At 41.9% G+C, this 28,000-nt stretch overlaps 1 protein-coding gene and 1 long non-coding RNA gene across 3 annotated transcripts in view; one reads left to right on the plus strand and one right to left on the minus strand.

Annotated features, from left to right (window-relative positions):
- Positions 1–3,807, minus strand: part of LOC139353447 (uncharacterized) — a 46,156-nt gene extending 42,349 nt beyond the window's left edge. Inside the window, exon 1 of the long non-coding RNA XR_011604720.1 lies at positions 2,964–3,807. This is a non-coding gene — a long non-coding RNA (uncharacterized lncRNA). The remainder of the gene's footprint in view (positions 1–2,963) is intronic.
- A 5,565-nt stretch (positions 3,808–9,372) lies between these two features.
- On the plus strand, positions 9,373–27,983 carry zld (zinc finger protein zelda). Of its 2 annotated transcripts, XM_036820340.3 has the most exons (3): positions 9,373–10,057; positions 10,407–14,878; positions 25,094–27,983. In XM_036820340.3, exons 2-3 carry the CDS (start codon positions 10,636–10,638, stop codon positions 25,162–25,164), a joined length of 4,314 nt encoding a protein of 1,437 aa, XP_036676235.2. In that variant the 5' UTR covers positions 9,373–10,057; positions 10,407–10,635; the 3' UTR covers positions 25,165–27,983. The 2 variants fall into 2 exon arrangements, with proteins under 2 accessions (XP_036676235.2, XP_036676233.2); XM_036820338.3 differs by lacking the exon at positions 25,094–27,983 and having other exon boundaries at positions 9,374–10,057; positions 10,407–16,112.
- The last annotated feature ends 17 nt before the right edge of the window (positions 27,984–28,000 follow it).

A 28,000-nucleotide genomic window follows, 5' to 3' on the forward strand; every position in this document is an offset into this window, starting at 1 on the left:
CGAAACTACGCTTAAAGGCGGGCACATAAGCCCCACAGCAAGGTGGAGTTTTGGCCAGTAATCCGTCGGGGGGGTTGGGGAAATGGAAATCCACATGACTCTACAATTTCCACTTTCGTCTCGATTACACAACGGCACAGCTTAATAATATAATGATGCTATACCATAGAATTTGATTAGTATTAAACAAAAATCACAAAAGTTTTTTAACCATATAAAGATTATATATTCCATAACCTATCTTTATCATAATTTTATATATATGCCATTTACCATCGAATTCGATTCGTATTAAACCAATATCTCGAAAATTTATAAGCCATATATGTAAATAACTTTCTATTCCATAAACTATCTTAAACATAAGTTTATAGATTTTTAGCAAAACCATTTTTTTTGTAACCAAATCTTATGTATATCTTATCCTTATATATCTTTCAAATAACTTTCTATTCCACAATGCAACTTAATAAAACACCAAAATAACTAGTTTTTAAAAATGTGATAAAAATGGACTTGTTTCCTATATAGTTTTAATAACTGGTCTTATTATCCGCACTGTTTATAAGCTTTTAATCCGAAAGCAAAGTCAATCCCTTTCCAAATTTCAAAACTCTACTTTCAATTTATTTGTACATACGTGCGTGTCTTCAGTTGAAATTGTATTTGTTGTCCTCTCCGAGTTTACATTTGAAATTAATTTATTTGGGCTCGAAAGCTAACACACACACACTCACTCACTCACACACACACACACACACACACACACAATCGCACTCGCAAGGACACAAACACAGACATTTGCAAGTGAAAGTGTCGGCCGCTGGGCCCACGTACCCACCCCCTTTTCCCGATTTTCCCCCAGTGTCCGCGCATTTTGGTTGGCTGCCATATGAATTTGACGCCTGCCAATCCCCCCAACTCATAGCCACCCCCCTTTTAACGCCCCCTTCCCCTGCCCCTGCCCCACACTTGTGTAGTTGCCATGCGGTTAAAAAGGTATCTCAAAGATACTAAATACTTTATGCATGAATGTGCCAAATAGATTTACGAGAGGCGAGAAGGAGCCGAAGGAGCAGCAGTGTCCTGCGAGTATCCTGCGTGTGTCGGTGGTGGATTGCCCATGCGTCGATATTAAATTTAAATTGGCGCTTGAATATTTTAGAGTGTGGTGGGGGGGGGGGGGGGGGGGGGTATTTTAAGGGGATGTGCTTAAGGGGGTGGTGGTGGTCATGTGGGCGAACAGCCGCAACGGACATGGGGCACAGTGGGTTAAGGGTGTTTCATTTTGGATATATATCTCAACTATAATGATCTATGATTAATGTTAAAATTAAGTGAATACGTCAGATTATATGTATATCGACATTGTGGAAAAATATCTGTTATCTGTAAAATACAATATCATCTTAAAAATTGTATAACCACATCATTAAGATATTATAACTGATGACAATCTGATAAGGATTTTAAAGAACATGATTTTCTAATCTAGAATAGTTGTGGGAACTAATTTAATAACTTAAGTTATCAAGATAAAACTAAGATAAAATTAAAAACGATAATATTTTGTATCACAAATTTTTATAACTACATATATGTATCATTAAGATAGTATTATTATACCAGTTAAGTACCGAAACTATATGCGAATATGTGATCTACAACGGGCTGTTTTTATAAGAATAATCTATTTTCAGGTTGCCTACTTAAAAGGGTAATGGAATTTTTTTGCACCCTTCAAGTTAATAAAATCAAAACTATACTTATTCTAATATTTTCCAATTAATAACATTTTTTTTAATTTTAATTACAATTGCAACAGGGAGAGTGTAACTGTCTTTGAGTGTATGTATGCTTACCATTATGTGGAAGCCTTAAATATTAATAACAGTTACGATTTTAAATGATTAAAACTTGGCGCATGTGTATGCGTGCTCCGTCTGTCCAAGTGTGTGTGTGTGTCCGTGTGTGCCTGCGTTTGTGTGTCAGGCAGAAAGTACAGTTGGACACAACAAATGCCAGTCAAGCGCTGTGACCCCTTTCTCCCCTTTCTCCCACCTACCACCTCCCACCTTCACCTTCCCGACTTTCCCCAGCTTCCTCCGGAAAAGTCAACTGCCCACGCAGAGAGCTCTGCGTTTACCCAATTTCCGGTGTCAATTTGCTCTGTCGCACTATGTCCGCCTGTATGACATTAATTAATAACTAAAAAACGAAGCAAATAGAGTGGAAGAGTGCAAAGGTATCTAAACTTCGAGCTTTGAGGTACAATGTACATAGCAGGTATAGAAGTAAATATATTAGATTATTATATGATCGATAGAGGCACGTATTTCTTGCTTGGGAAATTGAATATTTCAAAGGACTTTGGAAGTTGGCATTCCACATTTCAAGGACATTTTAATATAGTATGTTCCTATCAAATTAAATATAATATGGTTTATATATATATTTTGATCATCTTAACTATCTTCACAGGACAAGAACCATATCCTTATATGCAAGACAGACTATCATTAAGACAGGATCGAATTGAAATAGGTTATCTACTCAAAGAGAAATGATAATATGGCTCTATAGCTAAGTAAGTCCCGAAAATCTAAGACTTTATGAATACCATGATTATTAAGGCACTTATGTCCTTTCAATGGATAAAAGGCGATGGTACTAGAACAAAATATAGAAGCTAGATAACTTCCATCATGATATTATATATATATTTTTTGTTAACCAAATTAATTGTCGTTTCATAAAATTAAAAAAAAACATATCGATTTTTTTATGTGAAAAGAATTTATCTGATTTAAGTCTTTAGTTTTGTTTAGATTTTTAACTATTATTAGCAATCTATAATCACATATAAATATAGGTACAAAATATAATTTCAATAAAAGTTACCGTCGTGTTAATAAATTGATAAATTAAAAAATATATGAAACTTTAATTTCGTATTCACTTACCCAAAATTATCAAATTTGTTGAAACTAAATGATTAAGTGCAAATATGCAATTATTTCTTCGTGTGTACTTTCTGCCGACGCCGCTGCCGCTGCGCTGCTTCATTCTCTGCTCATTTCGCTGCCCGTGTTTCATTGCCATTTTGTTGCACTTCCCATACTCACGTGTGTGTGTGTGTGAGCTGCATTGTTTGCATTTCAAATTAAATTCCTTTAAAATTTCAACTCCTTTGCGTGTCACTCTCGCTCTCTCTCCCTCTCTTTTCCTCCCTTTGGCTAAAATATGCGATGGCATTTATTTGTTGGTGCGTTGTGCATCTGCTGTTTTTTTTCTCTCTACGCTTTGTTGTTTTCCCATAGCTGTTGCTTTTTGTTGTTGTTGTGCTTCTGTTATTGTTTTTGTTGCTGGCATGCATTTTTCAATTATGATCGAGCGGCATTTGTCGCTCGTTTTGTTGTTTTGGTTTGGCTTAGTTGCCCATTGTGTTTTTCCATCGGCATTCGTGTGTATGTATGTGTGTGTTTGTGTGTACTTAGTTTTTTTTTATGATATTTTCTCGCTTTTCACCCTGTTTAAGAGGCTCGAAAATAATAATTTCGCCTGCCGGCTGTTCGCATTTCATACATATGTATGTACTTTTTGCCTCTCATCGATCTCCTCTTTCTCCGCCTCTTTCTTCTTACCACCCCCACCTCCTCTCCAACTATTACTCCCTCTCTCTCACTCTCTCTCGTTTCTTCTAGCGAGTAATTGAAATCGTAACTGGCAAATCTTTGAAAATATGCAAATGAGAAGTGAAGAAGAAGAGAGCGGAGATGAAGAGAACGCAAATGAATAGGAAGAAGAAGAAGTGTTGGACAAGGCAAACAAACGGAGAGTGCGAAGGGCGGGGGAAGGAGAAAACGAAGAGGGGATATTGTGCAAACGAAAACAACCGACAAGCAAACAAGCCAACAAACCCAACAAAAACAATGGCCCACCACAACGATCCGCACAAAATAATAATAATATTAATAATAATAATAAGAAGACGAAGACGAACGATCAAGGAAGTTATAGACGACATTTACTTACTCTTTCAGTTATAGGAAAAAGTTATTAGAGCAAAACTAGGATATATGTAGTCATAAGATGTGCAATATTTTTTAACTTTATCAGCTATTACCAAATTTTTTTAAAATCCGAAGAATTAGGCAAAAATTCAGATACACAGTAATATCTTCAAAGGTAACCAAACTACCTAATTGAAATTAAACACAATAGTTTTATATGGTAGGGCCTATAGGTCGTATAAATGTATTAAAGAAGACGATTAGAAAAGTTTTCTGACTCTAATTGTAAAAAGGGTCAGTAAACACATCCATATTTTCATATTTTCACCGATCAGAATTTTATACATTTTAAATTACAAAGAAATTACCAAAATCATAATACTTTCTGGAAGGGTGACAGAAGTGACAAGGGAAAAAGAGCAATTCTTACTGTGTAATTCACAATTGTCGTGTGAAGAGCAAATAATAGATGGTCGTATGCATATGTACCTTCATATACCCTATTTTCACAGAGACACGTCCGAAGTCCACTTGCGAGATGATCCAGACATTTTTAGAGTTATAGATGTTTAAATGTACATATGTATGTACATATAAGGTTCAGATTTAGGCACTAAATAATAATAAAGAGCATTTTATATTTAGATAAGTATCTTAAAATTTTCATTAGCATTTAACTAAAAAAGGCATAACAATTCTTAAGAAGATAATAATAACTAGATTCATTATGGGTGATAACACTCTAAAAGGCATAAATAGTTATATATACTTATATATTTCAAAGTAAGTGGGTTTCTACGATTACTACGATTTGGAAAATGTGTTAGGAAAGTCACAGCCCTCTAAGTATCTTTTTTGAAAATTCCAAGTTAAGCTGCTTTTTACTGTCTTTGATGTTCAGTCTCACACAATACAGGAAAAAAGCGATGGCGCTGGGCACTGACATCTGTACGCGCTCAATTAAAAAGTCATTAACTGCAGCACACAAGTGCGTTGCACGCAAAGGGACAGAGCCCAAAACCCGAGCGATAGAAGGACTGTGATTGACACCAGCACGCAAGATCCACCCTCGTTCCTCCCTCCACCTCCTCGAAGGTATGCCAGAAATATCGCCAGATATAGCTGAGATATAGTGCTGCACGCACCTCGCAATTACCCAGTCGGACATCGAGGCCTGCGGTGAAGAAACTCTGCGTAGAATTCCTCAAGTAGCAGGGATGACATTTCCGATTCTGCAGGTGGTAGGTAAAAGATTCAGGTACTCACTCTGCACTCTCTGTGATTTCTTCACCGTGTTATGCTTGTGCAGGTTTATCATACCCAGGGAAATCTATAATTATAATAATAATAATATAATAGAAAAGTCGCCATTGACGCTCTGGGTTTAATTGTTATGATGGTTATGGTCATGGATGCTAAAATATAAAAGTTACTAAAAAAAATAAAAAAAATTTTCTTGAAAATCGAAAAATCATCACAATTTACTAGAAAAACTTTAAGTTCCATAACCAACTTATCAATAAAATTAAATCACAAAAATATGTACATAGAACTTGTTATTGACGATTTATATAGTACAATTTTTTCGGGAACCTTCGGTTTCGCGAGTTCTATTCCTATAGTCTTATGATGATCTATTTCTTTATTTATATTATTTTGTCTTATTTATTTGTACAATATCACATTAAAAACATGTACTTCTAAAAATCTACTGTGTTTTGTGGTAATTAGTCTATTATAGGGGTTAATTAACTGCTGCATTCTGCAAGTTGGAAAGTAAAGACGACCTACCTGGGACTCAAAAGTCCTACAACTGCAGGTCAACTGTTGCGTGCCCATAAAAATATAAATGTGGCATAAAGCGGCCTAATCCCACTGCAGTCCTCTGGATGCAACAGTTGCATCAGCTTTTGCGTTTTCCTCCAGCCTTTTTGCCACCTGCCACTTTTCGCCCTACTTTACTCGCAACATATGCTGACAGCTTGTACGTACATATATTTACATATGATTCCAAAGGGGAAAGAAACGATGGAGGGGTTGGTTTCCAAGTGCTTCTTGAACAATAAAAACATTTTCATATTTATGAAAGTCACATTATATGTGCAGAAGTATCTTAGAAGTTGTAATTTAAATTAATTTTTATGCATTTTTAAACCAGTTATGTTTATAAATCTACTAAAAGTCAATAAACAAAAAAATTTTTTTTTTTAAATAAATAAAAAAATTGGTAACGCCAATAAATAGGTGTGTTAGTAAAAAAAATACATTTAAAAAATGATATATTGAAAAACATTTATTTCAAGTTTAAAAAATCTTCATACCATCTTATAGATCCAAGAAATATCAGATCCCGTTCGGGATTACAGTCGGCTTCGCTGCCAATCACTCATCGCCATCCGTTCTCGAGGCCTCACTTTTGCCGGCCCCTTCCCCCCTCCTTTTCCACCCACTTTCATCGCCTTCCTCTTCGTCTTCGTTTTCTTTATTGTTTTATTGTCAGTTTAGGGATTTGACAATTTGCTTGCTGATTTTTTATGACAATCATGTATGTAAATTTCGGGCCTCTCTGTCGCACTCTTTGCCCCTCTCTCTTGCTCCTCTCCACTCTCCACTCTCCACTACTCCAATCTAAACTCTTCCTCAAGGCCCCACTCACACAGCCCCACATCGGAGTCGTATCTGTGTGTGGCTGTGGCTGTGGACGGAATGGATGTATTTGTATCTCGGCTCCATTAGCCCTCGCCTTTTCTCTTATGAGATTTTTAAATACTTTTGGGCCATACTCAACTGAGTTTGAATCCCAAACCAGATGAACGGCAGAAAACAAAAAGAACAACGTGAAAACCGTAGCTACATACTTCCAAATCCAAAGCACAAACCCTTTGCGCCGCTATTTATAGACTTAAAGGTATGTTCGTCGTATGATCACCTATATTTTGGGTAATATGTGTAAGACCTAGAGATTATAATCAGTGATGATCTCGCATAATCTCTTACATGTCGAAACTCTACAACAAAAGTATTTATAATTCTTTGTTTCTACAAATCAAGATCAAATTATTTTAGGAAAAATGTCTTTAATTACTAATTAATATCTTATCTATAATAAATCTTATCCATATGCTTGTTGTCTATAAAATATAATATTATTTTAAGTATTTATTGTATAGTGGGCATCTTATAGTCGGCTACATCGTTCTCTTTAGTTTATTATTAGCTTTGTGAACCCAGCGTAATAAAACTTGGTTTTATTAATTTTTAAGCGCTGAAAACTTTTACGAGACCAGTCGGACGCGTCCCAGAAACTGGGCTAGTAGTGCGAATTGGTTTTGGCCCGGTCCAGTGAGTCAACATCTGACTAATACGGACTGTGGGAGACCATTAATAGACCGCTTTTCATATCGAGGCGAATGCTAAAATAAACAAACAATCAAAACTGCAACACAGCTTTAACTTAGGTAAGTAGCGATATGGTTATCAATGGATCGCTAAAAGGGCCTCCAAATGAGTTCCGGACTTTTAAATCACTCGGCTAACAATTCCAGAAGCCACATGCCAAAAGTCTACGTTTATATATCAAACTTTTGCCTGGTACTATCATTACATTACTTTAATAATACTCTTGTATTACCTGGTTTACATATTGCTACGAACTTATACACTTTTATCGGTTATTGTAATTCAAAACATGTGAAAACTTGAGGTCCCAAAGAATAATATTTAATTTTTATTGCCTGGCACATGCCTATACGAACTTATGTACATACCTATGTATAAACCTGTAAGTACTGTCAGAACCATCAAAATAAATAATGCCTATAAAGTTTCTTGTAAACAAAGCTCAAAATACAATGCAGAGCTGAGTGCTAAAGTATCTTAAGGCAGGGAGCCTTGGCAACAGCCATACTTTTTAAAGGTTGATCTATAACTTGAAACGCATGTTTAAAAACAACTATTTATTGTGTTAATAATGTGGTAGTTTTATTAATTCAGCTAGATTACTTTTACTTCTATACTATATAATGTACTATACTTTCAGTAGAGTTTTGCTGATGGTTTCTTATGAAGGTATTTAATATTATTAAGAAATTTATTCGAGCTAACCAATTCCTTACTTTATTTTTTAATTAGTTCCAGACATTGGAGATAAAGGATTTAGGTCGCTAGATTTCAATGATAATATAAAAGTTCATAGGGACGTTTTAAGGTCGAATATCTAGCGATATTAAAATTAAAAATTTATGAATATCATGTTGGATGGTTATAATGGTAGCAAAAGGATATGATAGTTCGGATCCGAGGGGTTGATATTTTTTTTTCGCAGGAGAAGGGAAAAACTGAGTTATCACATGCTCTATAGGATCGTAATTCGGACCAAAATCGTAGAGCCTGGCGAAAAGGGTATCAAAAGGAAATGCAAAGGCAGCGCCAGGGCAAAAGCAATGGCAAAGCCAAAACCAAAGGCAAAATCAAATGCAGCGGCGGCAGTGCGCGACAGAGACGGCGACAGCGGCGGTCGCACATACAGACGCACATAAGCGAAACGCCGCCGCGCAGTATATAGCACACACACACAGGCACGCATGTGCGTCGACTGCGACGCGCGCGCTCGCTGCCGGCGTCGCAGCCGGCGCTGCCTCTCTCTTGGTCTCTCGCAGCAGCGCTGCTTTTCGGAGAGCGGAGAGCAGAGAGGCAAAGAAATCTTGCATCTCGCTTTTGTACTGGCTTACGTTTGCCGACACTTACGTTAGAATGTTACGTTACTGCAACTCCAGTTTCTGGGATTCCAGAGTTCCGGAATTGGCACCTTGATGGCGCCAAGGAGCCCAGCAACCTTTATCCGCTCGTCCATTGACATCCTTATGAAATTTTTGAGGGGGTCGCCGTCTGCCCCGCTTCAAAACCCTGGTCACCTCCCGCCGGAGGATCGGGATCGGTCCGTCCACAGTGGCCTCGATGGCCACCTTCTCCACTACCATATCGGCGATCGCCCGCCGGCGAGGTAGTTCGGGGGTGGAGGTGGAGACTTAAATATGATATAAGCCATACTTTAATGGTGCACCACTGCAATGCAAAAGCCAAAACAAAAACAACTGTCCGGTCTAGCATGCTTTCCTTTGGGAATGTAAAAGATCGCCTGCTGAGGGAGATTTCGTGTCTCCCGAAACAGCACTATGCTTCCAGAGAGAGAGAGAGAGAAATTTCTCTTTGCCACTTCGTCGCCACCCCCAGTGCCCCAGTACAAACCCAGTGGAAATATCTCACTCGGCAGCTGTTCGCTCGTACTCGTTCGTGTATTATGGCCGTTGCTTCTCGAAATTCAGGTTCAGATACGTTTCGACGAGTTCGTGCACGGCGCTGTCGGTCATTTTTATTTGGAACGCCGGAGCAGACAGAAGGACACGGGTGAAAAAGCGACGAAGCGTGCGAACGGAGTGGAGCGGCTACTTTTAGCGCCCTTTTTTGTTTCATTTTCCCCCGCTCACAAAAGCAACATTTTGGCAACAACATTTCGGCAAAAAAATTAAACAAAAAATTTAAAAAACGAATTAAGAAATCTTAAAACGCGGGAATATATATATTTGGTGTATTCCGTGATATTTGTGTTCGTAAACAATTTTTTTCTGTTCAGTTCGGTTCGATTTGATCCGATCACCCCCGATAAACGATAAACGCGAATTCCAGTGATCTTTCTTTGGAAAAGGAGGGCGAAAACCGAGAAGAACTCTAACTCACCGGTAAAGTGGAGAGTGCGAGAGAGAGTGTGCGTGATCGAGAGAGAGAGAGAGCATCACATAGCATCGGCATTCTCGCTTCCCTCGCAATTCGCAAACACAAAATTCAAAATTCAAAATTACCCAGCATTCGTTTCGGTTCCAATATTGGTTTCTTCAGTTCGTATTATTTATCGAGTCTGCTGTTGTGTCTTTCTTCGCTGAAGAAAGAGAGAGGGAGAGAGCGCGCGAGAGCGGAGCGAAGCAGCAGAAGGAGCAGCAAAGAAGTCCAAGTCCGACGAAGAAGTGCCCAAAGCGAGGCGCAGATAAGTAAGAAACGTAAAAGAGAACCCACAAAGGGATCTTCAGCGAGGATCCTACATTTTTTTCAAGTGTGTGTGTGCTTGTGCATTGTGTGAATCCCACAAACAATTGCAGTTGACATTATATAAATACGAAAACTATTGGATTTCACGATCCAAACACCAAATAAAAGTGCCTGGCAACCAAACTGAAATCGAATCAAAGTGAAATGGACACCAAGAACCGTTAGACACTAAAGCTTTTCAAATCTGTGTGCGTGTGTGTGTGTTTGTTTTTTCTCTTTTTTTTTTCTACTTTTTGCGTTCGAGTAACTTCAAATTAATAATGGCTTAAAAAATAATTCGATTACTTTCAGTAAAAGCAAATTAAAACACAAAAACCAACTAAAAATCACCCAAATAAAAATTGCATACAAAAAACCAAAACAAAACGATCGGCTCAGCAGAGCCAACGAAAACGGAGAAATAGAGAGAGGGAAAGAGAGGAAGAGGAGCAGCAGCAGCAGAGGATGCGCCACTAATCCCGGAGAGCGCGAGACATGAGAAGCGGCAGCAGCGGAAGTAGCACGACATATGTAGCGGTCCATGACGAGCATTAAGACCGAGATGCCGCCCCTGCACGCGGCAGAGGCGCTCGCCGCCAGCAGTGCCACCGACAGCGGTGGGGGAGGAGGATCAGGAGGAGGATCATCATCATCAGCAGGAGGAGGAGGAGGAGGTGCGGGCGGACCTGGAGCGGGAGGAGGAGGCGGCGGCGGCGGCAGCAGTGCGCCCGCCACGCCCAATGCCACAATCAGCGCCGCAGCCGACTCCAGTGATAACCAGCCCGGCACACCGCAACCCCCGCAACAGCAACAGCAGCCGACGCAACAACAGCTGCAGCAGCCACAAGCACAGCAGCAGCAGCAGCAGGCCATGGTCGGCGGCGATCCCCAGCAGCAGCAGCAGCAGCAACAGCAGCAGGTCACGGGCATCACCCACCAGCCGTACGCCACCCACCACATGTACTCCGCATCCGCCGGACAGCAGCAACAGCAACAGCAGCAGCAGATGTACGGCGGCCTTTACGGCGGCGACATGCAACCGCAGCAGGGCTACGCCAGCAGCTACATCAACAGCTACGAGCAGTTCTACCAGCAGCAGCAACAGCAGCAACAGGGCACCACCGACTACGCCTTTGGCGCCGTGGGCGTGGACTATGCCAAGAATGCCGGAGTGCGCTATCATCCCTACCTGCAGACCCCCACCTCGGGGCTGGGCGGCATCCCCACGGGCAGTGCCGCCGGCCAGGAGGAGGCGGGCAGTGCGCCCAGCGCCGTCAGCACCACCACAACGGTGGCCATGAGTCCGCGTGTGGTGAGCAGCAGCAGTCCCACGTCGACATCGTCGCACCTCCAGTTGGGCAGCTCCAGTGGTCAGACACCGGGCTCCCCGGGCGGAGCGACTGGCAGTGGTGGTTGCAAGTTGCAGTGCAAAAAGTGCGGCATCCTCACCACCAACGAGTCGGAGCTACAGGAGCATATAGCCAATGTGCACGGAGAGTCGCCATATGGCAGTAGTGGTTATGCCAGTTCGCCGTACATCAAGGAGGAGATGCCCACGCCACAGCCACCAGGCGTCGGCGGTTCGGCAGCGGCCAATCCCGGCGAGCTGCTCGATCTGGATTCCCAGAAGATGGTCTACCACCAGCAGCTGCTCCAGCAGCAACAACAGCAGCAGCAGCAACAACAACAGCAGCACGATGCGGTCGCCGGCCTTCCGCTGGGCGCTCTGCCAGATCCGCTGCACTCGATGCAATCCATGCAGCAGCGGGCGCTCCACAGCTGGGAGCAGCAGCCGCAGCAGACAGTGGCTTCCGTTGAGGGCCTGCCACCCTACATGCAGCAGGGACTGGGCGTGGGGCTCGGCGTAGGAGTGGGCGTGGGTGTGGGCGTGGAGAAGTCGCCCTACTATTCGCCCAAGCAGTCGCCCTACCATCAGTCAGCCGGCGTTGGCGGAGCCACGCTGATCAAGCAGGAGTACGGTGGCCACGGACTGATCAAGTCCGAGTATCCCGATTCGCAGCACTATGTGGACAAGTCCTTCGATCCCACCGGAGCGGGAGGAGGCGGTGCGGAGTTGTGCGCTAGCGTAGCCACTAGTCCGGCGGAGTTTCCCAGCACCACCACCGGTGGTCCGGGCCAGGAAAGTGCGGCGGGTGCGGCGCCAGGAGGCGGATACCGCGGCTTCGAGCCGCCCAGCTCCAGTTCCGTGCTGCCGGCCAACAGCCTGACGGCCAAGGCGGCCACCTGGAAGTCGAACGAGGCGCGTCGCCCCAAGACCTACAACTGCACGGCCTGCAACAAGTGGTTCACCAGTTCGGGCCACCTCAAGCGGCACTACAATACGACGCTGCACAAGAATGCGGTCAAGTCGAGCGGTCAGCCGGATCCAGCCACGTTGCCCATCTCGGCACACCATCATCCCGCCCGCGATCCGGTGACGAAGCCCAGTCGCAGGGGCACTGCCGCAGCCGCAGCGGCTGCAGCAGCAGCAGCAGCTGCCGCCTCGGCCAGTGGTCAGCAGCAGCAACCGCCGCCGCCACCGCCGCCGGCCAATGTGCCACCGCCGGAGCCGCCCAGAAGTCCGCCCGAGTATGGCGGGGGCGGCGGGTTGGGCGTGGGAGCGATGGGCGGCGCTGCCATGTCCCAGTACTCGGCATCGCCTTCGCCCACACAGCAGCAGCAGCAGCACCACCTCAACCACCATCAGCAGCAGGCCAATGGCTATGCTAATGGCACCGCCAACGGCTATGGCTACATGCAGCAACAAGTGCAATCCACGACAAACGCTTCACCACAGCACGCTTCCAACAACAACAACCAGCCGCAGCAGCAGCAACACCACCAGCAGCAGCAGCAGATGCCGCAGCACCACAACTCCGTTTTGAACGGTCACCCAAACGGGCTAGCAGGTCCCTCCGCCCCACACAACAACAACAACACCACCCAAATGCCGTCCTCCCAAATGAGGGGCCTGCTGAACGAAACAACAACCACGCCGCCACCAACAACAACAACCCGAGCACCACAAATCACAACAACAACAACAGCAACAACGGCGGCCACCACGGTAGCTATAAAGAGCGAGCAAATGGAGGACAGCAACCACACACATCACAATCACAATCACAATCCCAATCACAGCCAGGACAGGAGCCACAGCAGCAGCAGCTCAATGGCCACGGAGGAGGCGGAGGAGCTGGAGCTGCGGGATCAGGAGCAGGCGGCGGAAGATCACCTGCATCAGCAGGCGGCGGCGGCCCAGCAATATCTGTTGGCGGCGCGCCACTATCACAGCAGCACGCCCAACACGCTCAGCAGCAACAGCAGCAACAGCAGCAGCATCAGCAACACCAATCCCAGCACGCCCAGCAGCAACTCGCCCCATACTATCTACCGGCAGGAGCCGCCGGGAACGGATTTCTCGCGCACCACCCCGCCGCCGCAGCCGCTGCCGCCTATGGGAATGCTGCCGCCTATGGCAATGGACTACAACATGCTGGCTTTGGATATGCCCATGCCCATGCCCACGCTCATGCACAGCAATATGCTGCAGTGCAGCAGCACCAGCACCACGCCGCTAGCTACTACCATCACCACCAGTATGCCGGACACTATGCAGCCGCAGCAGCAGCAGCTGGTGCACCATTACCACCAGGCGGTGCTCCACCCGCACCATCATCAGTTGGAGGATCAGCACCACCAGCGCCAGGAGGAGGAGCAGCATCATCAGCAGCAGCAGCAGCAGCGGGAGCTTCACCAACTGGATCAGCAGCAGCAGCAGCAGGCGTTAATCCTGGCGGACAGTTTGCCGCACAGCAGCAGTTCGCCCACCAGCAGCTCCCCGCCGCCCACCATGGCCATGCCCATGCCCATGCCGCTCACCACCATCACAGCGCCGCAGCTGCTGCCGCTGCAGCCGCCGCCGCCGCACATCACCAGCACCATGCCCATGCCGCCCACCATGCACATGCCCATCATGCCGCCGCCGCCGCAATGCTACCAGCAGCTGCAGCCGCTGGACCCCACAATGAGCTATCACACTATTATTGGTAGTAGTGGCGCCACGGCGGAGGCAACTGGAGGCGGTGCCTACGGCAATCAGATCACCACCAGCGATGGCCAGATCCTTCAGCTGATGCCCGCCTCGCTGTTCGCGCCCTATGCTCCGATCTCGCCGTACTCGGTGGCCGCCCAGCGGTCGCCGCAGGAGGGCGATTTGCCGCCCGTGCACACGCTCACCACGGCGCTGCATGCTCATCAGCAGGGCGGGCAGCAGGAGGCGCAAACCACGACGCTGACGGTGCTCTCGACACCCTACTCGCCCACGGTGAGCAGCTCGCGAGCCACTCCCGCGCTGGAGATGGACATGGCCACGCTGATGCAGCATCAGCAGGACTACGAGATGGAGCAGTATCAGCAGCTGCAGCACCAGCAATTGGAGCAACTGCAGCAGCACCAGCAACAGCAGCAGCAGCAGCACCATCAGCAGCAACAACAGCAGCAGCAGCAGCAACAACAGCAACTGGAGCAGCAGCAACAGATCCTGGCGGATCAGGCCCAAGCCCTGGCCCAACAGCCGTTGGCCAAGAAGCGACGAGGAGGAGGAGGAGGAGGCGGTGGAAATGCCACACCATCGACGACGAAGCGACGGCGGAACAGCAGCGTGGGATCGACGTCGCCGCACTCAACCACCCTGCCCTCCGGACGGATCAAGTGTCTGGAGTGCGACAAGGAGTTCACCAAGAACTGCTACCTCACGCAGCACAACAAGAGCTTCCACTCCGGTGAGTACCCGTTCCGCTGCCAGAAGTGCGGCAAGCGCTTCCAGAGCGAGGATGTCTACACCACGCATCTGGGTCGCCACCGCACCCAGGACAAGCCGCACAAGTGCGAGCTGTGCCCCAAGCAGTTCCATCACAAGACGGATCTGCGCCGACACGTGGAGGCCATCCACACGGGGCTGAAGCAGCACATGTGCGACATTTGCGAGAAGGGCTTCTGCCGCAAGGATCATCTGCGCAAGCATCTCGAGACGCACAATCGGCCGCGGGTGGTGGGCAAGAAGTCCGCCGCGGCAGCGGCCGCCGCAGCAGCAGCAGCCACTGCCTCGGCGGGATTGGGAGGAGGAGGAGGAGGTGTTCCGGCCGTTGGCACCATCAAGGCGGCCTTTGCCCGCTCACTGACGGTGACGACAGGCGTGAGCGAATCGGGAGTGACAGCTCCTGCTCCTGCCCTTGCTCTCGGCCAGGCTGTCAATCCGGGTCTCAATCCCAGTCTCAGTCTGAAGCGGCACATTGACGATGTGGCCGCCGACGATGACAGCCTGCTGGAGGAGGACGAGGATGAGTTGGAGATGCTGGAGGAGGAGGAGGAGGAGGAACTGGGCGATCACCACCACATGATCATCAAGAGCGAGTTCGTGGAGGATGAGTTTCAGATGATCGAGAAGAGCATAGAGTTGTACTGAGTTTGAGACATGTGGCATGAGGATGAGCAGGCGCGTATCTGGTTTTTGAAATGCTCCTGGGCTTTGAGCTAGAGGATTAGAGGGTCAAAGGATCAGAGGATCATAGGATCAGAGGGCAACTGAGCGCAGTTTGGGCTGCGGGCGCAGTTCGAGCGGCTCTGCAGTTGAGTGTCCTGTCGCGTCAGCCAGACGATGAAACACTTTAAAGTGTTCCGAATACATTTTTAACCAGAATTTAGCCAGCTCGTTAGCAAAACACGCTTGCTTTATCGCTTGGCAGGCAATAATTCGAGGTTTATTTTATTTCTGTTTTTTGGGTAAACACAAAAGTACTTAGAACCGATCGCAAAGCCGCAGCATTTCAATAACTTAGACAGCCGGCCACTCCTTGGCTCTGGAAACCCGAAATGCGAAATGCCACCACCCAATATAACCAATATACCCAAATCCATTCCTGTAACTTGTATTGAGTTTGCCATAATGTGTGAAACTATTGAAAAGACAGACAGACAGAATTCCTAATTGTTGTAGCAGCAAATTATTTAATTTTATTTGTATGTTAAAATTGTATTATTATTATTTGTACTTTAACTATTATGATAAACGATGCTTATTTGTAAAGCCTTATTTGTATGTATTGTGTAACCTAAACCATCAAGTATACCTCAGCAACAGCAGTCCAAGAAACGCTTAAAATCAGGGCGCCCCTATATATATATATATATATATATATATATGTTTATACATATTCCATTTTACTTATGTAAACACCTAGTTTTAGATATTTTTTTTGTCGTATTTTAATTTGTAACTTGTTTAGTTAATATTTGATTATTTGATTATTGATTATGTTTTGTAATCGAGAGAAAGAACTACAAGAAATGCCATATACACGATATGTAAACTAAAAATCAGCAACTATATGCCAATTGATATATACTATATCTAGTTACTAGACAAACGCATATATACAAACACATATATATATATCCTCAGCACCCATATATATATATATATATGCTAGCCTTAAAAACGCCAAATTGTCATAGCAAAGGAAAGAAGAACTCAAGAAAATGCGAAATCAGGGATATTATTATGTTTCTAAGCCACAAAAAACAAGCGCACGCAATCGCGTATTATTATTATACCCATATATATTTATTACGATTAGTTGCCCCTAACTTATGTTCCAACCAATAAAACCAATTGTAATTATTTAAAATTTTCATTTTATCCCCATCGCATCCCCACATTCCTCTACACACACACACACACACACTCGAATCTTGTTTGTAATTATTTTTTTTATTTTAATTGTTAACCAATTTAACGCTTTCCCCCTTGGCACGCCTATAATTTTTTTTAAATGACAAATATAAACAAAACCAAAAAAAAGTGAAAATTACGCAAATTATGTTTTTATTTATTATTATATCTTTATTTTTCAGTTTGGGATTGAAATGTGGTTTTTTTTTGTACCATGTTGGATTCTTTAATTTTGCAGACCTTGTTCCTTTTGACCACAGGTTTTTCTTTTGGCCTCGCCTTGACAACCCAAAAGCCATAAACTTTTGAATAAATGTATGTGTTTTTTGCTCTTTTCCCCTTTTTTTTTTTTTTTCTTAATTATTTTTGTAGAAATTCATTGTTCTTCGCTGTTCTGTTGTTCTTCGCTGCTAGTTCCGAAGAAATTACGTGCGTGTCTTTAATATTTATTTTTCGATGCCGTTTTTCTTCTCTCTGTTTTCTGTGTTTTTTCGTATCTGTGTGTTTCTGATTCAGTTGTTGAGGTTCATTTTGAGTTTGAGTTTGAGTTTGAGAATCCGAATTCGGAGTTCGGCTGAGATAGAGACTTTGTTGTTTTGTTTGAGGCTCAATTTTTGCGAAGAAAGAGGCGAAGCAGAGGCAGAAGCAGGGAATTGGAATGAGAAGGAGAATGAGAATGAGAATGAGGGACAAGCGAGAGACATGTGTAGATACAAAGATACGCGTCGCTTGTGTGTGGCAACTGGCTTCCCAGCGGGCCCAAGGATCCTCGGGACAAAGGATTCCGATGCCGTTGGCTCTCCATTGATTTCGCCATCCTTACAATGTGTTCTCCAGAACGGCTGCCATCTGAGATCTCTGGGTTTTCGCTGCGTGCAAACATCGCGCCAACACATGTTCAAGTATCTTTTGCTCGGCATTCCCTCCTTTTTCGCCCCGGGGGCAAAGAGATACGATTCGCAGGGTATGAACTAGTAAAAACGAAACCCAGGGGGTGCAAATAGACGCAGAGATATAGGCACATAGTTATGTACATAAGTAGAAAAGCAGACGCTAGACCGGCAGAGAAATGTGGTCCTCAATCTGCGGCATTGCAGTCAGATAACTAACATTTCGTCTTAAGATTATGTAACACCCTTCTTAAGAAAAATCTATTTTTCGTACAATTTCTTTGAATTTATTTAATTCACATTTAATGGTTCCCTTCTTATCCATTTTAATAGTTCATCTTTTTGTAATATAATAGATTGTCTTATTATTTTTTATAGATATGTACCTATGTCTTCTTCAAAACTTTTTGAAATTCTCTTATATCATAGTTGTTTTTTTATTTCCCGTTTTTAAAATCAACATACGGTTGAAGTTTCATAACGCTAACCATTATCTAACAGATAAAACATATACATAGTTATTAACCTTTTTAAAGGAAGAATAATTTTTTCAAAAATTTTAATTTCCTTTATTTTAGATGATAGAAGGACGTTGTGCAAAAATGTTAAAACTAAATAAATTGGTGTTTCCCTTAGCATAGTTATAGGTATAGTAATAGGTACATTTATAGATAGTATAGTCGTTATAGATATATGGAAAATAGGTCAAAGTACTGACTTGCCCCTAGTCTTTATAGGGCTTGGGGACTTAGGATCTGAAGAAGAGGGACCTGATGAGGGGTATTACATAAGAAAACACAAGTATTTAGAATGGAAAAAGATCCTAATCTTTTGAATGATATAATATTGAATTAGTTCCAACGATTGGCGCCTGGTCTCTATAGGGTTTCGCAGTTTGGGATCTGAAGAGGTGGCTCTAAGTTTGCCGGCTTTGTGGCGGGTTTTTGAAAAGATTTTTGGGGGCTGCGCTTGCGCGACACTCGAGGCAAAAAAAAAAGGCAAAGGCAAAAGCAGCGGCGGCAACAACAACAACACCAGTTGCGGCAGCAGCAACAATTGTGGCTATGTCATCATAACGCCGCCGTTCCCCCCCCCCCCCCCATCCTTCTTCTGGTGGTATGGTATATCTGTGTCTCTCACTGTGCACATGTATCTGTGTATCTTCTACTCGGTTTTCGGTGCCCGTGCGTTTCTTACTTTTTTGTTTGTTGAACATAAAAACTGGTTTCCTGTACATATGCTCATCCAGCAACAAACCATCTGTAATTTTAATTTTTCGGCAAGATGTTGCGCTCTGCCGCTGCCTCCCTCTTTCGCCGTTTCTATCTGCCTCTTTCTACTTTTTCGTATTCGTATTCGTTTTCGTTTTCTTGTATTTTTTCGGCAGAGATTTTGATCGGTTATCCAGGTAGAAATTGTCTACCTTTGTGTGTCCGTGCGTTCCATGTGTGTGTTTGTGTGTGTGTATCTTGTAGATACACTCGTTCCCTAAAAAAAAAAAAGACAGTATATCGCCCTGTCTCCCTCGCACACTATAGTGTAATCCTTGAAATGTGCTCGTCGTTTCTCTCTGCCTCCTTTTGTGCTGTTCTTTCCGTTGCCTTTGCGCCTGTTTCTCCCGATTCTTCAGATTCAGATGTGTATATATGTTTGTACATATATGTACAGCGTTAGCACTTACCATGATTCATAGTTATACACACACAGAACGCTCGAAAGGAAAGAATCTTCCTGCAAAGAGCAAAATATATAATAAAAAAAAAAATTATATCTTTTCTATATAGAACGAAAAACTTCGGGCACAATACACAATAGGTTCGCCTTGACAGGCTTTTGTGTCTTTGTTTTGGAGGAGGAAGCAGGAGGAGGAGGAGAAGAAAAAGAGGAGGATGAGGAGGAGGAGGAGAAGAAAGAGAATGGGGATGGGGAATAGAGGAAGGGCACTATTCAAAAGAGAGACAACCGAAAATTGTGCTATATGATCGATGTGCAAATTTGGCATTCTTCTTCTTCTTTCTGCACTTTGAAGACCCGTCTTCCAGCACACCCCCCCCCCCATTCTTCCCACACATTCTTCAACGAACATGTGTGATCTGCTCACTTTACTTCCTTGGCTCTTTCCTTTTCGCCGACTGTGTTTACTTTCTGGAACTGGGATTGGATTTGGTTGGGTTCCCCCGCGCATAACTGTTCTTTTGTATTTGCTGTTCTCAGGGTCAGCCCCCCTCCCCCCCATTCTCCATTCTCCATCTCCCTTCTGAATTCCTCACTTTCTGAGTCCTGTCCATCTACAAAAAAAAAACAGAAGCTATGGGCTCTGAACAAATATCTTGGGGTTTTGGTAAACAAAAATAGTCATCAGTCTCTTTAGATCTGTAAACATACATTTTTCTTATGGTTATAAAATGGTATATGAGATATGGATGAAATCTATGTGAAATCCATATTTAAACTTAATCATCTAGGTTTTGATAGATAGCATTGTTTGCGATAAAAACTCGAATGCTATATATATTATCGTTATAAAGGGTAGTAAGTTTAGAATTATTGGGGGTAAAAAATCCCCCTTTGTTTATTGTCAACGTGCCTAATTTCACATCTCAGATGGGTTAAATTGGCCCTGTCAGTGGGTCATGACTCTCTTGACATCTAACACAGGAACTCAATCAAATTAGCCCCGCTGAAAAATGGAAATTATCCCAGTTCCCCAACTCCTGCTGCGAAATTTTCCTTTTTCTGGGGAAGTGTAAAATTGTCCATCATTTCCATTTTTTTTTTAGATTTTCCCTCCATTTGACTTTGGCTTAGAGCGAGAAATTTATTTTTTAATTACCAAACATTTGACAGCATCCTAAAATGCTTATTGTGTTCCATATATATATACACACACACAAAATAAAAGGCTCACACGCACACAGGCACACACACCTTCTTGGCTGTTGCCAACCATTTCTGGCTTTCATTTCGGGCATGTGTGCGAGCGCTAGAAGAAACCAACCCCCGAGAGCTAAGGCCATAGATATTTGATTTCCGAAATTCAATGACAAACGGCAACAACAACTCGAAGGCCAAGACCAAGATGACAGGATAGCATGGCGGCCGCATCATCATCGGCATCATTATCATTATCATTATCATTATCATTATCGTCTCGGCTCAGCTCGGCTCAACATTGTTTCGAGCATCTGCCATGTCTGGCCAAGATTCCGAACGTCTGTCTAGAACCTTAATTACGCCGCTTGGAAAATGGCCAGATACACATAGATATCTATGGATACAAACGAATGATTCTATGATATATGGAATCTATGGGTAGTCCCACCACAGAATATGAATGATTCAAGGAAAGGTAACGCTAGATCAGGGATAGCCAAGTGCACAATCCCTTTCTTTAAAATGGTATACCCATATTCGGGGAAGTCTACAATTAAAGATCTGAAATATACCCATATTTGAGTATAATATTGAAACCCCTGAAAAAGTATTTTAAATATTTTAAACTAAAATTTCAAACTACTAATGATCCAATCCTCATTATTAAGAAAAAACCACTAATGAGCTGACCATTCATCAAATATTATTATAATACATATATGTTTTATTGTTGTTATCTGTTGCGTATTATTTTTTTGTGAGTTAGCATCTGCATAAGATTTGCATATTGCCAAAGTTTAAGCAATAATACCCTTATATGCAGATATACACTGAAAACAATAGTTCTCGGGTTCTTTTTTTACTTATGATAGATTTATTCTCAGAACTAGAATTTCTTGCTGGCAATCTCTAGATATAATCAAAAATATTGTTTATTTACACATAACAGAGGGTTTTTGACATTACTTTGTTATAAAAAATATGATTTTTTTTTTAATTTTAAGTTTGTAGGTTAATCTATAATAATAATAATGATACTATCATTATTTTGATTAATTATTTTAGCTATTTTTTGCTTGTCAATTGATCAAATTTTGTAAACAAGATTGTAATAGGTAGATTCCTTTATTTTATAGGGATAGTTCATATATGATAATATTTAGATACATTTTTATGCGAAATAATAGATTTCGAATGTGACATTCCTTACGGGCCTTATCTATTTAAATAAATACACTTCCCTTATCCTGTTTGATCCTTTTGGGATCCTTAACCATCTCATTCCAAGTCGATCTACTGCTAACTGTATATCGTTTAGCCGCAGTGGGCACTCAAAACAAAAGACTTAGGCAACGAACTTGCTAACGAACTTCGAGTCCTCTCCGCAAAAGTATGCGATGAACGGCGGGCCGGGGGACGAGGTGTCGAACTTTGGGGCATTTCAAAATTCAAAATGATATATGCGGAGCAGGGGGCGGGGCTGGATGGGCGGGGCAGTGGTGCTGCCGCATGGCAAAAATAAGAAAAAAAAAAAAACGAGGAGCGTCACAGCGCACAGCTGCGTCAAGCGAAAAAAAAAAAACAACTCGTTGTTGCCCAGAAATTGTTGCTACATTTCGAAGCTTCACTTCATGTGTGTGTCCTAATTCCAATTCAACCGAAATTTTGTCTCACAATCAGTTAGAAACAAAAAAAGAAATACGACATAAAGAAGTAAAGTAAAACAAAATAAATCTTTTTGAGCCCCGAAACGAAGCAGCAAACTGAGTTTCAACCAAAATACCACTAAACTATAGCCAAAACTTTATTTTTTATTTTTATTTTGTGCCTTGTTGCTGTCGGCGCTTTATCCGATTTTGTGTTGTTGTTGTTGCCGCTGTGCTCGTCTCTTTTCGTATTTTTTATGACGAGTTTCCGCTAATTGCTGATGCGCTGCAGATTAACTGAAGCCCGGCGATCCGGCCACAAAAATCAAGCCAGCTAAGATAAATGGCCGCAGAATAGAGACGTTGTGGGAGGGGGTGGGGGGTGTTTGGGGTGTGGGGTGTGGGGTGTGGGGTCGGTTTTGGGATAGAAACGGCCACATTGTATGACTACAACTCCAAAAGTTACACGGATGGATTATTTCGAGCAGAGAGGCAGCCAAATTAAGAAGCTGTATTAGGTTTAATTATAAGTATAATAGATAGAGCTGGATACCCCAATAGACGGTACCTCTTGGATTCACCAATAAAAATATCTGTATGGGGAAATCAGGATTCCGAAATTATTAGAATCCCCTCTTTCTGCCCTAAAAAATCTGATTTTTGGATGCTATAAAAAAACTAAACGACAGATCAAGGAATGTCATACCTCGTTGAGCTCGTTGCTTAATTTCCAATCCATTGGCATCCAAACCTGAGAATTTTTAATTTTTCACATTTTTCGCAAAAATAGACGATGCACCCCCTTACAAAAAATGCGAAAATTGGTCAAAAAATACATTTTCCTTAAAGTGATTGGAATCGTTAGCATATTAAGCAAGCTGTTCAAAACAGTCGGTTTTTTAGCTGTACGCCTTGATTTGGCTGAACTACGATTGAAAAACTGGAAAGAAAAAGCGCAATTTTAAATAAAATCTGAATATCGTATTTTTGACAAAATCTGAATCCCATTTTTTCGCCCTAAAAATCCGTTTTTTGGCTGCTGAAAAAAAAATAAAGGTCTGATCGAGGAATGTCATACCTCGCTGAGCTCGTTGCTTAATTTCCAATCCATTGGCATCCAAACCTGGAAATTTTTTATTTTTGACATTTTTCGCAAAAATAGACGACGCACCCCCTTACAAAAAATGCGAAAACTGGTCAAAAAATAAATTTTCCTTAAAGTGATTGGAATCGTTAGCATATTAAGCAAGCTGTTCAAAACAGTCGGTTTTTTAGCTGTACGCCTTGATTTGGCTGAACTACGATTGAAAAACTGGAAATAAAAATCGCAATTTTGACTAAAATCTGAATATCGTATTTTTACAAAATCTGAATCCCATTTTTTCGGCCTAAAAAAGCAGTTTTTTGGCTGCTATAAATAAAATAAGCGTCTGATCGAGGAATGTCATACCTCGTTGGATTCGTAGTTTTATTTCCAATCTATTGGCATCAAAACCTGAGAATTTTTAATTTTTCACATTTTTTGCAAAAATAGACGGTGCACCCCCTTACAAAAAATGCGAAAATTGGTCAAAAAATAAATTCTCCCAAATGTGATGAGGGTCGTTAGCATATTTAGCAAGCTGCTCAAAACACTCGGTCTTTTTGCTGTACGGCTTGATTTGGCCAAACTACGATTAAAAAACCGCAAGGAAAAAGAGTATTTTAGACTAAAATCGGAATCCCATTTTTCGCCATAAAAAATCAGTTTTTTGGACGCTGTATTAGAAATAAAGGTCCAAATGATGAATGTCATACCTCGTTGGACTCGTAGTTTAATATTCAATTCATTGGCATTCAAACCTGGAAATTTTCAATATTTGCCATTTTTCGCAAAAATAGGTGATGTAACAAAAAATGCGAAAATTGGTCCAAAAATAAATGTTTCTTAAAGTGGTAGGAATCGTTACAATATTGAGCAAGCTGCTCAAAACAGTCATTCTTTTTGCTGTGCGCCCTGATTTGGCTAAGATACGATTAAAAAACCGCTAAAAATATGAGTATTTTTTTTTATTTTTTATAATATAAGGATCAAGGTCCGTATTTAATCAGAAATCTCCTACCTCTACCCCATTTCGCGCCGTGTATAATCTAAGCCTTAGTGTGACGCATACACACATCCGAGGTGTAAGAAGAAGAAGGCCGAGCCGAAATTAAAAGAGGAAAAAAACATAAAGGCGTTCCCCTTGTTGTTGTCGTTTTTGTGGATTGTGGGCCACAGAAACCGAAACAGAGAAGAAACAACAAAGCGAGCGATGAAGAAGCAGAATCATACGAATTATAAGAATTACGCCGAAACCGAATCGGGGAGTAGATGAAAGGAGAGGCGGGAAGAAATCGGAGGAGCAGGAATAGGGGAAAAGAGCAACATCTTAGATATCAGATTATAGAGTTTTGGCCTTATAGCTAATAATTCCCGAAGGTGCGAGCGAGATCGCTGTGGGACTGCGGGACTCCGAGACCCATGTGTGCATATAAGCATAATGAGTTAAAATTGGATTAGAGATTTATTGGATTTGATTTCGGTGTGATTCCTTTATATCAAGTCTTACATTGAACCTGAAACTGGACTACCCCGAACCCCGAATTTCGATTCTGATCCCAATCCACAGCTGCAGTCACAGATCCATATACAGAGATACAGATACTAAATACTAAAAAACTGAAACCAAAACAGATGTTTCAAAAGTCGTATACTTGACACTGACTAATTGGCCAAGTTGAGCTTTCGGCTTGACCTTTTCTCCCCCAAAACCTCATATTAATCTCCCAGTAACTAACTAACCCAGCAATCCCCTCACTTTCGTTTTATTGCAGCATCCAGGAGGCATCTCAAATCGAATCCATCGATGTATTCAGCGAACGCCCAGAGACGGATCAAAATTTAAATGAATTGAATCATTTCGGACAACCCGTGAACTCGGGCCTTTGGCCAGGACATTTAGGAAAGGAACAAAGGATGGATGTAATACCCTTGAAATATACACATCAATTGGAATTAAACAAAAAAAAACCCCCCACCCCCGATCATCTTTATAAAAATGGACTACAGGATCTCCCTCCTCCAATAAATGTTTTTTTTACATATTAGTGCAATAATTCTATGAGTTTTTTTTCGAAAGATGTACTAAGGATCCCCAAAATCTCCTTAGTGTAAATTTATTCAGTTATATATAAAAAGCGTAACAAAAGAAGTACGAATGATCTTGAGTACTTTTAGCCCTTTTAAACCAAAACCATAACTACAAATACACTTGCATTCATTAAGCTGTACATACAAAAAAAAGTTCAAGGACTAAAATTTGGGAAGGATAACGAAGAAGCAGCAGAAAATTGTCTCCTATATCAACATTGTGCATATCATTTATTGGGCAAACGGAAAAAAAACAATAATTAAACTTAAATAGCAAAAGGTTAAAAAAGCAGGAGAGGCAATACTTTTAGTTGAAATTTAATTGAATTGAATTGAATTGTAACGCATTTCATCCGTCAGTTGGGAGTGTTTACTGTGCAATATAATGTATTTTTTTTTCGTATGGAAATGTTAAGGACGAAACTTAGCGATAGCAAAAGAACCACAAAGGATTACCTCGGCAGAACCGCTCAGAAAGTAATAGAAATCTACCTCGTTAGCAATAAAATGATGATTAAAGAAAGTACATGTGCAAGTCAGCAGAAATATATTTTAGTTTTAGTTCGAATCTTATTTTGAAAAGAACAAAAAAACGAACAAATCGAAGAAAATGTCAACTAATTATACGTAAAACTAAAACAAATAACTTTAAATATAATTGTTTATATGCTATTTATACACACCTATATATTATATACGAAGGATACTTCTAGGCTTAATGAAACCGGATCGCCACGCCCCCTCACCCCCGGCCGCCCATTCCCCCCAACCCCTCGAGTTGCGTCATTGTCATCAGTTTAAATTTGAATCTTTACAGTTTGGCCAGCTACCATAAATTTGTTGCTCATATGACAAGGCAACCACGCCCACTAAAAACAACCCCCCTCACCCCCGGGGGGCGGTGGCCCGAGGTGTAAGGGGCGGCGATCAAAGGGGGTCAACTACTCCAGTGTATGTACCAATACCCCTCAATCTATCTCAACAACGAAAATCCAATTGAGAAACTAGAATCAAGAAACAAGTGATTTCGATGGTCCTGCAAGGAAATAATCCTAAGTCCCGAATAAAACAATAACAACTATTGATATTTGTCCGCTAGTTCTGATAAATCTAAGCTCTAACATGAAGTTTTAATCTTGAAATGATCTTAACCCTTCATACCTTTCATTATCCCAAAGAATCGACCTTGCAGGTCTAATACTTTTTTCGGTTCACCGAATCTATTTTCCCCTCCCTGTTTGTGTTTAGAATTATACGTAAATATAGCAGTTTTTTTTTTGGTCTTATAGCAGAACCCCTAAGCAATACTTGATGCAGGCAACTCTTTGGTTCGGATTATAACGACTCTTTCGATCTAAGCTAAATGCAATTTCTTGAGAGGAAATACAAAGAGAGAAACTAAAAAACATATTTGAATTATGTAGCAACTACATGTTAAATTTTAGCAATTAATTATTAAAACAAAAAAGGGAGCACAAAACCCGCATGGAACTTACAAATTATACACACATATACGAATATGATGATCGGGTATATTTAAAGGAAATTTTTAAGCAGCACCAAGTGAAAAATGAACACTGAAACCGCCAAAGAGTTTATAGGAAAAGTCTAACAATCGCCAAATGCATGATATGTGTGTATATATGGGTAGTACTTCTACAAACCGAATACGCTTTCCAAAGTTAGAATTTTTATTTACTTGGAAAAATTATGTTTTGTTTTGTCAAAATGTTTTTAAGAACCAAATACTCTTATTTTTTACCATAGAACTTATAATTCAATTTCCTACAGTTATTATTATTTCTTTTACCATAAAAAATAAAACAATATTATGGAAATCTGTTCGGTTTGTGAAAGTATTACCTGTGTGTTGTAGTAATTTGAAAAAAAAAACAAAATAAGAAGTAAAAAACTCCAATAATTCGACATGGAACCGTGTACCTATTTCTCCACCAGCAAATACACACAAAACAAAATATGGAAAATCAAAGCACACAGATAAAGGTCTATTAAAATCAGAATCGTAGGCGATAATTACCAATTATTTTTTGTGTATGTTGTGTGTGCGTGCATTGATATTTGTACATTTTTACAAACCTATAGCAACTTCAGATGCAACCGCAACAGGCCAACAAATCTCAAGAGAACCCAACTTGTATCAGGAATTTTAACAAAAAAAAAGATTTTATATAATAAAAGTTAGGAAAACTCAATGTTACATATATATATTGATATATGTGTGTGTGTGTGTTCTCTAATAAGCACATCTCAATGTACCCCAAAATCGAATCGGAACCCAAGTTGTAGTTCGAATATCTGCAACCAAATGAATTTATGCACGAGAATCGCAAGCAGTGAAAACGAAAATTATCTCTCTATATATGTATCTCTATAATAAACCTGTACATACATTTATGTGTACATACATATAAACGACGGGTATCCCCTCACCACCCCCTTTGCCCAGAAGGAGAATCGAAATTGTCAAACCAAGAAATTATTGGAAGCAAACTAACATGACACATGACAGAAAAAATGAATTTTTTTGAACCGAAATAAAGAATGTAAACTACAGTTTTATAGTTTTAATG

The sequence above is a fragment of the Drosophila suzukii genome, chromosome X (genome assembly GCF_043229965.1).
Source record: "Drosophila suzukii chromosome X, CBGP_Dsuzu_IsoJpt1.0, whole genome shotgun sequence".
In the NCBI taxonomy this organism is placed as follows: domain Eukaryota; kingdom Metazoa; phylum Arthropoda; class Insecta; order Diptera; family Drosophilidae; genus Drosophila; species Drosophila suzukii.